We start from the raw sequence: 13,139 nt of genomic DNA, 5'->3' as shown, positions 1-13,139 counted from the left end.
GGTTTGCTGGATCCTACCATACCTTTTGTGCCATGACTGATGTCTGAAAGTGGAAAAGCTCCCCTTCTCTCTGAAAGGAGTCCCAACCTTGCTGCTTGCTGGTGAGCAGTGAGAGAAGTCAGCTGGGATGAGACAGCTGATTTCCCCATGAGGGGTGGTGACACCCCATGTCCCATGTGATGCTTGTTCCATCTTTGTCAGTCCATATGTCATTGACTCATTTTTTTCAGCTACGTGTTATGAAAATCAGCCTTCTCTGCAACAACAATAGTATCAGAAGAAGTGTAAAGCCCAAGCAGTGCTGTGCATCCTGGCTCTGTCCTGTAGTGGGGTTATTCCCCAGGCTTCATGCACCAGGTTTGCCCATTCACTTCAGGAATTGCCAGCGTTGCTGATCTGAATTGCCTTAAAACGTGGTGAGGTTTGGGGTGGGTTTTTTTTGAGTCCTGGCTCTCTGGTAGCAGCTGCCTTGGTTTCCTATCGCATCTCCCAGCAGCTGCATCCAGGATCCTCTCAGAGCAATAAGACACTGGAGCATGGAGAGTTTTCGAGCAAGATTGGGGCACCTCTCTGCTGCTGGGTAAGTAGTGCCTGCTTTAATCCCTCTCCTTTCCTCTGTCTTGATAGCCATTGAATGGCCTTTTTCCACTGAAAAACCTCCTTTGCTAGTGAAAATTCTCCCTCAAATGATAACTGAGGCTGCTGTCAGGCAGGGGGAGACAGGGATTGCCTGACTGAGCTTAATCCTGGGGAGAGGCTCCTTCTCCCCACCAGGTTTTCTGCTCTCTGGAGAGTCACTCCAGATGTGCAGTCTGAGAAATTATATTCCTTCCCAAACATTTGTTTTCATTAGACATTTAAATAGCTTTATGGGACATTTCATCCTGTCTGCAGTGGCCAAATTCTTATCCTTGGAGATTTCATCTGGTACTGGAGCTTTAGTGTGAAACTGTTTTCTCTGATCAGTTCTGTATTTGTCACCCTTAAACCTGCAGATTTTTGTTTGGTCTCCTCTTAAGAGGCAGGGAGAGCTGAAACTCCCACTCACGTGTCTCTCATTCATTGAACAACTTGTAATTACAGAGCTGGTCTAACGATTTCCACAGCAGCCAGGAGCCTCCTCTTTCTCACTCCAGCATCCCCTAAATAACCACTAAAGCCACTCCTAGCCACTGTTAATGAGTTGACCCCTCTGAATGACTTTATTATGATTTTTATAGAATAATACAATGCTTTCCTTTGCTTGCATTAAAGGAGGAGCAGTTGCATTGTGCTTTTTATTTGATCTTTCAAGAAATGCCTTGAACTTCCCTGTCTTGCATGCTTCCAGGGAAGATCTCAGTCTCTGCTACTCAGGTTAGCAGAGAAGTAGAGAAGAGTGAGACCAAAGGCACTCAGACAAGGACAGTATAAAGACCCATGAGTGATCATCTCAAGAAAGCCCCGATTAGTGCATTTCTGTACTTCCTCTGATAACACTCAGGTACTTGTTCTTTTTACAGGATGAGAGCCCATGCCTACTGTGAAGACTTTCTATTCCCAAAGGTTTGCAAGACCACGGTAGACCTGTGGTCGGTCTACTCCAAGCCTGTCCCAGCAAACGGCAGAGAGCTGTGGACCTTGTTTCTGCAGTGTTCATGCATTACAGTGGTGATAGGAGGCCTCTTTTACAACTGGATGTTTGCTTCCCTGGAATACTCCTGGCATCTCTCCATTGCAATGGCCATGTCCTTCAGTCCGCTCCTTCTCCTGACCCTTTTCTTGGTGCATCCTGCCCGTTGTGTCTTCAGTATGATCATGCCTACGTTAGGTACCAAACAAGGCCGGAAGCTTCTCTTGTCAACCTGCATCATGATAGTGGTGATTAACATAACACCCAACATCATAAGCAACATTAAAACCATACTGCAGGTTTTTAAGTGCATCTGCAAGAATTCCTCTGAGAGTCTTTTGAACTCAACTGATCTGCTAGCGACAGCTTCCTGGGAGTTTGGGGATGCAATCCAAGAAACCATTAGTTCCATTAATATTTATAGGCCTATGAATGGACATTTTCAGTTTTCATTGCTTAAGAACAGCTCCTTTATTTACCAACAAATGCACCTTGCTGGTGAGAAAATTGGGAGGGACCTTTTGGCTGTTGAGGTACTGGTGAAAGACTCTGTACGAGTAGGCAACAAGCTGGTTGCTGGCTTCTCCGTGCTCTATCTTTGTTTTGAGTCCACCTGGTATTTGAAAAATTATCTCACCAACCTCCGCTTTGACAATTTTTACATCACCAAGAAGTTGGAACGTTTAGCTGCGGACAGAAAAGCAGCTCACCTGCTGGTGGGCTCATCCAAAACCCTCATTCGACCAACAGGCTTGAAGTTGTCCCGGGAAGAAGTGATGCTGTGCCTCGTGCAAGCCATGCTCCTCACTGTGGCCCTGATGCTGATGCTGGTGGTCGTGGCAATGGACCACTTTGCATTCAGCGTGGCAGACACCGCGGTGAGAAAAGCAGCTCAGTTCTCCACAGTGCCCGTCACTCTCAGCATTAAATACCGTGTAAGTGCTGGGGTCCCCTCTCCTTCCCTGTGCTGTGTATCACATCACAGGAGGCAGCAGTGGGGATTGCAGTCTTTGTAGCCTTATTTACATGATCTTTACTTCCCTCCCCAGCAGCCAGCTGTACAAGTAACGTGACAGGCTTGGCGGGGAGGAGGTAGAGGCACAACCTCTGTTGCTCCTTCCAGTGCGTCTAATAGCAGCATATACCCTCTCCCAATTACAGCCCCTTGGGAGCGAGGAGGGGAGCAAATAGTGCCTGACGCTGCAAAGACACGGCTAGCAGGTGGCAGTCAGATGTCCCTGTGTCTCCAGGTCCCTTCCCTAGGCAGGGTGGAGGAACGGGTGTCCCTGCAGCACCATCCCCTGCCACAGAGTGAGTGCAAGCACAAAAGGAAGGGGGAAGCAGATGACTACGTGTCTCAGCTGTGAGGATGTCTCCTCATCTTATTGCACTGGCTGTCCTTTAAGGAGAAAGCTTTGTTGTCACCCTGTGCAATGCCTTTCACAAACCTCCCCAGTTTCTATTTTAATATCCTTTATCTGGACTAGCTCTGGGTTAGTTTTTTAGCTTTCTTCTATAATACAGCCTGCCTCCCTCCCCAGCCCCAGGGTTCCTTAGTGCACATACTTGCTTATGATGAATTTACAGTAAAATAATCAGGCCTTAGAAAAAAACCGTAATGTTCACATATGCAGCCACTAATACTGCTGTCTGGATGATGTCTTTCACTGTAAATCTCACACAGTGAATACCTGTTATGATCTCTGTAACAGCAGATAAAGATGACAGATGACTGGGTCTCATTGTGCCAAGTACTCAGCACCTACAGATCATGCTGTTATTCTCACTCAGCCTGAAGGGTATATGCGCTTCGGTGTCCTACTCTCAGTGCATCCAAACAAGCTGTAACGGTGATTACACCCCTCCAGGCTGATGCTTTTGTAGTAACCAGATGATTTTAATTTGTTCATACCCCATTTAACTTTTAACACTCTTTATTTCAGGCTAAAATGGGGATCCTGCACTTTTTTTGGAAACTTTTATGGCTTCCTGATGAAGAAATACCACTTCAGGACTTTGAAGGAAGTTACCAGCATTATCTGACCTTCAGCTCTGCCCACTGCGAGGTCAGTCCCCCAAAGCCTCCCAACCGCTCTGTGCTGCTTGTCGTGGGGCTGCTCTTCTGCATCCTCTACGCCACCGTATTCCTGGAAACCTATGCACACCGCCTGTGCAGAAAAATCGCAGGCTCCTTCTTCGAGAGCTGGGAGGAGAAGCGAGCACTTTATCTCTACAAGAAGCTGTCCAGAAAGCACAAGGAGGAGCAAAACTGCATGAGAAACTAAGGATACTTTTGGAAATACAGGGAATGCCTGAGACCTGTGGCAGTGGCTGGGCACAGGCGTCTGCAACGGGATCACACATTTAATCTTCCAGAGTCAGAGACATGTTTGGACTCTCAGGAAAAATATTTGCCAAAAAAAGAAGAAAAGGTGAAATGTCACATTTTGCATAATTTGAGAAAAATGGGCTAAATTTACCTTTTTTTTTTTTTTTTTACTCTAGAAGGCCTGGAGTCAGCTTTTCAGGAATGGTGGGAGATGATAGCTCATATGACTTGGAGGATATCTGCAGCATTAGGCAAGGCTAACTGGGAAATATGTGGGAGTTGGGGTGCGGGAAGAACTTATTTACCTCCCCCATCACATGCATGCTGGAAGAAGTACATGCTTCCTTTCTTTCTCAAGTTGTGCCTTCAGGCAACAAAAAAAGGAAGTTCATTTGACTCATTAATTTAATTTTCAGGAGGTTTTTCTTTCAGGTTTCATTCCCAGAAACCTGGGTAGACTGGATAAATATTAGCCTTTAGAAGATAGTTTATTCACCTAAGAAAGTGTCATTTCAGCCCACTGAAATAAATTCAGGACCAATAAGACCATGAGACGCACATCCTAGTCATAGGTACTGGTGGAAATCAGCACATGAGGACTTAATGAAATCATTTCACAATGGCTTCTCAAAATAAAATATAAATAAAATAGCTGAAGGACCTTAGAAGAGGAGGAGACCAGCCAATAAAGGCCAATTTGGGTGTCAGTCTTTTTTCCCAAGTAACAAGTGATAGGATGAGAGGGAACAGCCTCAAGTTGCACCAGGGGACATTTAGGTTGGATATTAGGAAAATGTCTTCACCGAAAGGGTTGTCGAGTGTTGGAACAGGCTGCCCAGGGAAGTGGTGGAGTCACCATCCCTGGGGGGATTTAAAAGACATGTAGATGTGGCACTTAGGGACATGGTTTAGTGGTGGACTTGACAGTGCTACGTTAACAGTTGGACTCTGTGATCTTAAAGGTCTTTTCCAACCTAAATGATTCTACGATTCTAATTTAGGCCAACATCCTGGAGGACTTCAAAAGTAGTAGACAGAAACTTGACATTTGAATCAGTGCTCTGCAGGGAACAGGGAAGTAGCAGGACTTGGAGGGCTGGACTTGCCTGAACTGAGAGCTGGTTTTACATGTTGGGTTGTTTAAAACTCAGAAACTCTGGTATTGTATCCAAGATGGAAAAATCCATCACTGAGGCAGTGTCTGAAACATGTTATTTTTGAAAGAGAGGCAGATCAGAGACCTCTGTAAGGGCAAGAGCCAGAGGGGGAGATGAATCAGTGCCAGGTTAAAAACAAAGCAACTTCGCAGCTTCATTTCTTCAAAGCATCTCTATTATTTTCCTCCCATCTCCCATTAGAGTCTTCATTAAGATAATTATTTGACATAATGCACCTCAATGAGATTAAATTACAGAAATGAAGTGGCAGCTGCAGTCAGATGCACCGAATTCTCTCAGCTTCTGAGGTGCTTGAAACAAAGTAGGTCTGGATTTTTTTTTTTAAAGCATCCATCTAACAAAACCCTGGTGCATTCATCTCCCCCGGTTTCTCAATTTCCTGCTGTTATGATGATTAATCCAAGCACCTTCCTGCCTCTACAGCAACTAGGGGACTTTGTCATGAGGTTTCTGTAGAAATGCTTTGTGTTGTTGTTTGGGGAAAGCAAATAGTTTTCCACATGCCCATTGAGCAGTCAAAATGATCTGGAGCCAGGAGTTAAAATAGCTGGGAGGAAGAGCCCCTTCAGCCAGCAAACCATCCCAGCAGCGTGTTGCCTTCCAACAAACAACATCTTTAAAAAAAGTTTCTTCTTGGGAAGACTCATCTTTTTGGCAAGAGATGCACATTAATGTTTAAGAAATAATTTTTTTATGGCCAGCAGCATTTGGGGAACTCCCCTGAGCAATATCCAGTTCCTCTCCTTGCTTCTGAGGGAGGTCTTCAGAGGAGATTGGGGCATGGGGAGAAGAGGCTGAAACTGTGAAATGCTGGGGACCAGCATGGGTCAGGCTTTGTTTTAGAGATGGGCTCTTCGGGTTCAGATGGGGGTTTGGAGCAGGTGGGACCACAGAGCTGGACTAAGAGGACTAAGTACCAACCTGAGTGTCCCACTGCATCCTTCAGACAGGCGCTGGGCAGCTCCCAGCCAGGGCAGCTGAGCAGTCTGTGAGGCAGCTCCTGAAACACCCCTTTTCAGCCTCAGAAATCGTATTTATTAGGAAAAACTGACCCCAGTCCAGAGCGGTTCTCCCTGTCTTCTCTAGAGTTTCCTTCAGCTCCCACTAAATTTTAACCACTAAAGACTAATCCTGGGAACTTTGCACTTCTAGACTGTAAAATTCAGCATCAGACAAGCCTTGATTAGTGTAATTACATCTGCTTGAGAGGATAATAATCAGTGTGAGGTACTGCCACTCTGCCTCTGCCCCCAGAGTCACAGCCTTCATAAACCCATGAGGCAGAGTTGTGCTCCCATTTCCATTCTGCAGAAGAGGCTAAGGACAAGAGTTTATAAAGTTCTTTGGGGGGTATCACACCAGTTTCAGTGGGTTTGTTGACAAGGGAACCACGGGCAGCAGAGCCCTTGTTGCCTGCCTGCATCTAGAGATCAATTGTCCTGCCCTTGTTTGGACATCTGCCAGAGGAGGCAACGGATTGTGCCATCCGTCTCCTCGGCCTTGGGACTCTCATGCAAGGCTTTTAGCTTTAATAGCCATGTAGAAATCAGCAAGGGAAGAATTTGGGTTTAGAAGGTGAACACCTTGCAAAGCACTGGTGAGGAGGTAAGGGTTGGGCGGGAGCTGAAAAACTGGCTTTTGTTATGGTGATGCTGAGGTTTGTTACTTAGAAAGGAGGGTAATAAACATTGTGAAGTGTCATCTCACTAGTGTGAAGAGTTTTTTATTAAATGTAGGAAGGAAAATGTCACTTTGATACCCATTATGGTTATTTTAGAGGTGAAGTTGTCCTGGTGTTGAAAAGTGTGCATGCTGAAGGCAGATATACTTGTCTATCACTGAGAAAGTGAGCGAGCGGCTGCGTGGTGCTTAGTTACTAGCTGGGGTTAAACCACAACAGAGACTCAGGGAAGAAGAGCTCTGAGTGGTTTCCAGCCTGAAGGACCGGCGAGGAGAGTCACAGGGAAACCACAGGTATGGAGTTAAAGCTGAAGAAGTGTGTGGCAGAGGTGAGACCCGGGGCAGATTGCATGGGGTGAGCAGAGGGGACCTGCCAGCATGGCTGGCTGGACCTTAATTCTTGACATGCCTGGGGGGTGTCAGCAGGAGCCCAGGAACAGAAATGGGAAGGGAGGCCCTGAGGAGTGAGGGATGCTCCCACTGTCCCTGCTTCAGCAGGAACAGCTTGTGCAGCACATCAGCCACATCATCCCTGGTGCCGAATTGGGCTGTGATGCTTTCCCTGGGCAGGGGGGGTGGTGAGAGGCAGACCTGCTGGAAATTGCTTTGCTCTCCTGTGAGGTGTTGTTCCTCAGCAAGACAAAGGCATGACAACATAGAAAATGTTCCCATTATAGAGTCATATTATGTGCTCGAGAGGTAAACTGACTCGCCAGAGTTTGCTTAATGGTGCAGCAGAGAAATACTGAACAGATTTAACTGGCAAGCAAAGTTAATTTATCTACATATTTTTATTAAGAAGTACTAATTCACAAGCCTCGTTATTTGCTAAGGGATTTTCATCCCTCAGAGCCCCTCCATACTCCCACCCTCACTTCTGCTCATCACGGCTCTCGTTGCCTTCGTTTTCCCTCAGCACCACCCTCCTGTCTCGCAGGCAGGAGGAAGCGGGGAGCGAGGCTTTGCTTCCCCCCACAAGCTCCTGGTGCTCTGCCTGGAGCCCACAGGGCAGGTCCTGCGAGTCCATCTTCTCCACAGGGGAAATACCTGCTGGGCAATGCTGCTCCTACACTGGCACAGTGCCTTATTTACTGTCTCTAACTGCTTCCTGCAGGGAAGGATTTCATCATGTCTAGCTTCAAGGTTTGGAAATTTGTGAAGTTGAAAGTTCAGGGTCAAATGTTTGTGTGCAGCGAGGCAGAGGCAAGGCTGGGTGGGCAGGAGAGCGTTTGGTGGTGGGTACCAAACTCCCTTGCTGTTGCTCATTAATGCCAGTGCCAGCTCACATCTTTCCCAATCCAGCCTTGACCCTGCTGTCATGGCTTGTCATTGTAACTCAAATCTGCTTCAGCTGCCACCACTGGAAATGTTGCCATTGATTTTGGGGGAGCTGGAGCAGCCTGCTGTATCCGCAGTTGCCCTTCCCTGCTGCTTGCTGTTACAGAGCTGGATGCTGCAGTAACCCATCGAGGACGTGGGAACCAGAGGGCTTTCTGGAGGGCTGGGCAAGAGAGGGGACTTGCAACTACAACTGGCAGCTCTCCCTGGAGCTCCCGTCAGAGCAGGGCTCGTTGCTGGGGGCGAAGTTCTTTATTTTGGCCTTGGCACGGGGTGACCCTGTCCGGAGTCATTTCCCTCACCAGGTCACCCTGAGGTCTTTTTTTCCAGGAGTTACCACCACATGCTGCCTGCGGAGCTCTCTGTTTGGCAGGGCACGCAAAACTGGATCAGGCAGGGCTGTTTGCCTGTTTTCTTCCTTGCACTTGTTGAGGTTTGAGACTTCTTAATTACCTAGAGTAAAGTTAATTACAAGAGAGAAAGGCACCCATGGATTACTCTTTCCTCCATCAGTGCAATAAGCCCAGGGGACAGAAAGACCTTCACACCTGGGACAGGATCTGCCCCGAAGCCCCTGATTCCCTTAGGGTTTTGTGATGTATTTTTATGGATTTTTCATAGATAAAATATATGCTAAGTTCCTGGTTATGGCTGGCTGGCAGTCAAGAATGAATGGCCTTAATATACTGAGGAGCAAATGTAAACTGTTCAGCTAAGACAGTGCTCTAGGAAAGATCTCATCCACAGCCACAAATCTGCATCTACCAGAGTAGACACCCAAGCAAACAAAAACTTCTCTCCAAAAGTATTTCCTGATTTTTAAGCAAATGCCATTTTTATTGCATTTGTCCTATCTATAGTATTTGCGCTGCAATTGCAATGAAGAAGTAACAATTACATGCACCAAACTTTAGAAAAGGAAATATTAATGAAGATAAATAAAAGCAAATAAAAGCTATTTCATAGCATTGTGCATGCTCTGCCCTGGATGCGTGCCCTTGCTCACAGTGCCATGTAGCATACCCAAGGAGGCATGAGCGAACACATGGAGAACCCATCTCTGCAGGAAGCCTCCTCACGGGATGTGAGGTGCTGGTGATTTGCACCATGGTCAAAAGTGTCAAATGAAACATGACTTCAGTGAAGGAAAGCAAAATAATGCTGATGTGAAGTATTCTAGAAGGGTAGATCTTCTCTTTCTTTAATTGGACTGCTGAAATCTCACTTTGCAGAAGCTGATGCTGTGGCTGGCCACAAAGAATTGCTCTCCGTGTCACCAGAACTGCTCGTTGCAGTAAGGCTGGTGTCACAGGGCCAGCACGCACCCGCATGGTGCTGCCAGCAGCACTGGTGCCCAGAGGGAGGTGGTCCCGAAAGGTTCATCCCATCTGCAACTTCCATAGAAACATGCAAAACCTCCCAGCAGTGATTCAGTAACAATGGTCTCCGCGAGTCTGTATCTCTGATTACCACTGAGATGGGGAAGCTCAAGACTTCATCAAGCTATTCCCTGCACAGGCAAGGAATGGCTGAGTTAGCATTTATTTAAGGGACCCCTTTGTGCAGGAGAAGCCCTATCTGAAGGCAACCCCACTGTGCCGAGCACTGCATGGCCACTCAGCCAGGGCAGCTCCGGCCCAAGGCATTTACCCTTTAGACAAGGGTGAGAGAGATGAGGAAATTCCTCAAAGCCTTCCAGACAGTTGGTGAGGGGGAAAGCCTCTTTTGGAAGGGGTTTTCGCTGCCTTTCCTGCAGGGACAGCCTACTCCAGGGCCTTGGTTGGGCTGTGAGACGCTGGTGCCAAAATGAGAGGTAGGGAAAAGAGACAAGATTATCTTTAGAGTTAAGAGGTGATAAACAAACCGCTAAGTGCAAAGGTTGCAGATTTGAAGCAGCAAGGAGATGTCAGCACCACGTTATACTGAACCGATGCCCCGTACTGGTGAAAAGTGACTGTTTCCTGACCTGGGGCTGAAAGCACAAATCCATAAACTCCCAGGACCATGGTGCTCCTGCGGTGTCTGCCACCTGCACTGAGCTGGCAGATGTGATCCAGGACTGTCAGGATCAGTAGCTCATGACCAGGTGTCCCATCACTCCTAAAATGATACCAAATAATTATCTTGAAGCAACTGCCAGAGATGTGATGCAAATCAGGAGCTGGCACCACAGTTGGTTCTTGTTCTTTTGAGCAAATTCTCTTACAGCCCAACATTTTTTCCAAGGAGGAACCAAAAAGGGTCAAAATGAGTTGGAGATATAAGACAGCTGCAAAGAGAAGGGGAGAGAGTTGCAATTCATAGGGAGAATTTCCCTAGTCCTGGCTCTTCTGAATGCAGATTGTGTCAGGGTTTTGCTCTGAACATGATGCCTCACATTTTGCAACAGAACATTTCCCAATTAGTTGTGACAAGCCTTCAGCCTGTAAGAAAAGGAGTGGAAATGAGGAAGAAGCAACACTGATTATCCCAGAAGGCTGCTAAAAGCCAAGGTGTGGACACAGAAGCCCATCCTCCAGGCACCTTTCTCAGCCCCCTGATTTCCAGGACTCTGTGCACATCACTGATTTCCAAAGGTGATGGGAGATTTGACCACCAGCTCATTCTTCAAGCACTCAGAGAAGCCCCAAGACATGTGATTTCAGCCAGCATCTCCAGTGGTTCACAGGGGACATGAGATGTCGTGGCATGTTGAGGAGGTGCTGAGGAAATTGAGTTAGTCAGAGGTTTGCCTCCATCACTTTGCAGCCCTTCCCAAGGACCAGGGCAGAAGTAGTTCTGGGTTTCTTTGCAGATGAGCAACTGAGGAAATCAAATCACCAGAAGAGATGAAAAAAGTACCACATTTCCACACATTTCTTATTTATATGCTGTTCCAGTTGAACCTTCTGTAATTCCTCGTCCTACCTGGAAATAGTTGGAGAGATGCTTTCACATCTGAGAAGGGAGAGAAGCCAATTCCGTCAATTTATTTCCCAAGAGATTAAAAAAAAGCACAATGGTATGACTAGTCGGGGGTGATCCATGGCTTGGATAGGAGGTTTTCCTTTGAAGTAGGTTGAGAAACTGAAATGGCCAAGTTCAAAGGCTGAAAGCTTCCTCTTGCATCAATTGGAAATATGCCGTGGCTGTTCAGACAATAAAGCAGGAACTCTGTGCATTACAGAAGTAGCAGGTCGTAGCCGAGGGCTCAGCTGGGCTGGGCTGAGTCACATTTTCCTTTTAGCAGGGGAGAGAAAAAATTGCTCCATGTGCCCAATGCTTCATGCTCTGTGCCAGCAGGACATCAGCAAAGCCAAGTTTACAACCCCAGTTAGGTGGGTGTGCAGGGTGGGGGGAACTTCGGTCCCATCTAGCCCTTTCCTAAAAAAAAGATGCCTAAAACCAGCATGGGTTTTGCTCTCTCAGGAGCAGCTGATGTTGCATGCGTGGGCCTGGGCTCCGTGGGAGCTGAGCTGAGCGCTCCCAATGGGGCTGACAGGAGGAAGGAGCTTTCACTGGCATTAAAACAAATTCATCTCAGAGTGGGGAGAGGTTTTCCTCTGGCTGGGCACTGTGATGAGCAGTGGCCACAGGAAAAATTGAAAAATGATCAAACCTCACAATCAGCTGAAACTCTTTGAAACCACTAATTGGGTGGAGGAGGCTGCCTAGCAGCAAGAGCTGCTGTAATTTCACCTGCTGTGCTTTGGGACTAACCATATTGGCAGAATTAGTGGGTAAGGCATGATCCATGCAGCACCAAGGCGTGAAGGTAGGTGGATTAGAAACACTTGTTTGGGGGGAGCATCTGTGTCAGCAGGACCAGAGAGGTGAGCTTCCGCCAGACTTTTTTCTGTACTTTCATGCTGTAGACAGTTAGGCAGCGCACAGTGATGGAGTTCAGTGATGGAGAACAGTGATGGAATTCAGTGACAGAGTTCAGTGATGGAGAACAGTGATGGAGTTCAGTGATGGAGAACTTTATGGACACCAGTTCAAGTGGGTTCCTGGATATTTGCATCAGTGCTGACTAAGGACTCAGAGTATTTTGCCACCCCTGCGCTGGTTGTACTGTCATTGCCTGAGCATTTCTGCTGCGCAAGGCGAAGGGCACACTGCTTGGTGTGACCCCCCAGTCACGGCGTGACCCCCCGGACCTGGATGCCAAGTGAAGGTGGCCTCACGTCTCCTGATGCACGTCATGGCTCTGTGTGCTGGGTGGGAGGGGAGCGGGAGCAGAGCTAAAGGCTGCTGCGTCTCTCCCAGGGCTGCGGTCATCAGGTGTGCAGCGTGGTGCTGTACCAAGTGCTTGCTGTTACAGTGTTACGGGGTTGACATTTAGATGTCACAGAATATGAAATAACCCATAATTACAGCCTAATTATTCTGCCAGGGCTTTCTTCTTTCGTAATATTGCATGCAGTGCTTTTGTCTCCCCTCAGCGTTATCGCTGCTAATATCCCCTCAGGATGCCCCTCCAGCACCTCATCCACCCTGATTATTGTTTTTGGGAACTGCCTATTTCTGTCCCTACCCCAGGCGTACCCCACCGCACGTGTTGTTCTTGGGACGAGTACTGGGGTGGGTCATTCAGGTCAGATGTGACGCAGCCGGTGCCCAAAAAGGACATCGGAAGGTCTGTCATTTTTCACACTCAAGACAGCTTTAAGCCTTGCTAGTTTTGGTAAAGGGTCAGCTTTTGTTGCCCAAACCACAGTTTCCCCTTACAGCCCTTGGTTTCTGTGCTGAGTGGGAGATGCAGGAAAGGCTGGGACTTTCAGGGCTTCCCCTTCATTGTGCTGCCCTGAAAGCCAACACGTCCACCTGCTCTCCTGGCTTTGTGCTCACCCAGGCAGAATTCCTGGTGGATTGGGCACACTGGAGCGGGCGACAGAGCTTATCGGCAGCAGTAAGAGTTGTGAACACCAACTCGATGCTGCGGGCGATGCCTCAAGCCTTGGAGGGGCCATGGGGTGTGCAGGTAATGCCATGGGTGCTAGGCTCGGCGGGAGGAGAAGGG

General features: G+C 47.7%; 1 protein-coding gene across 1 annotated transcript; it reads left to right on the top strand.

Annotated features, from left to right (window-relative positions):
* The first annotated feature begins 536 nt into the window (after nucleotides 1-536).
* Nucleotides 537-3,897, top strand: OCSTAMP (osteoclast stimulatory transmembrane protein). The gene is made up of 3 exons (XM_075022565.1): nucleotides 537-580; nucleotides 1,503-2,547; nucleotides 3,556-3,897. The coding sequence occupies exons 1-3, from the start codon at nucleotides 537-539 to the stop codon at nucleotides 3,895-3,897; spliced, it is 1,431 nt and encodes a 476-aa protein (XP_074878666.1).
* The last annotated feature ends 9,242 nt before the right edge of the window (nucleotides 3,898-13,139 follow it).

Source organism: Buteo buteo, chromosome 2 (assembly GCF_964188355.1).
Source record: "Buteo buteo chromosome 2, bButBut1.hap1.1, whole genome shotgun sequence".
Lineage (NCBI taxonomy): Eukaryota > Metazoa > Chordata > Aves > Accipitriformes > Accipitridae > Buteo > Buteo buteo.
The sequence above is the reverse complement of the archived record's forward strand: the minus strand, read 5'-3'. Positions and strand labels throughout refer to the sequence as shown.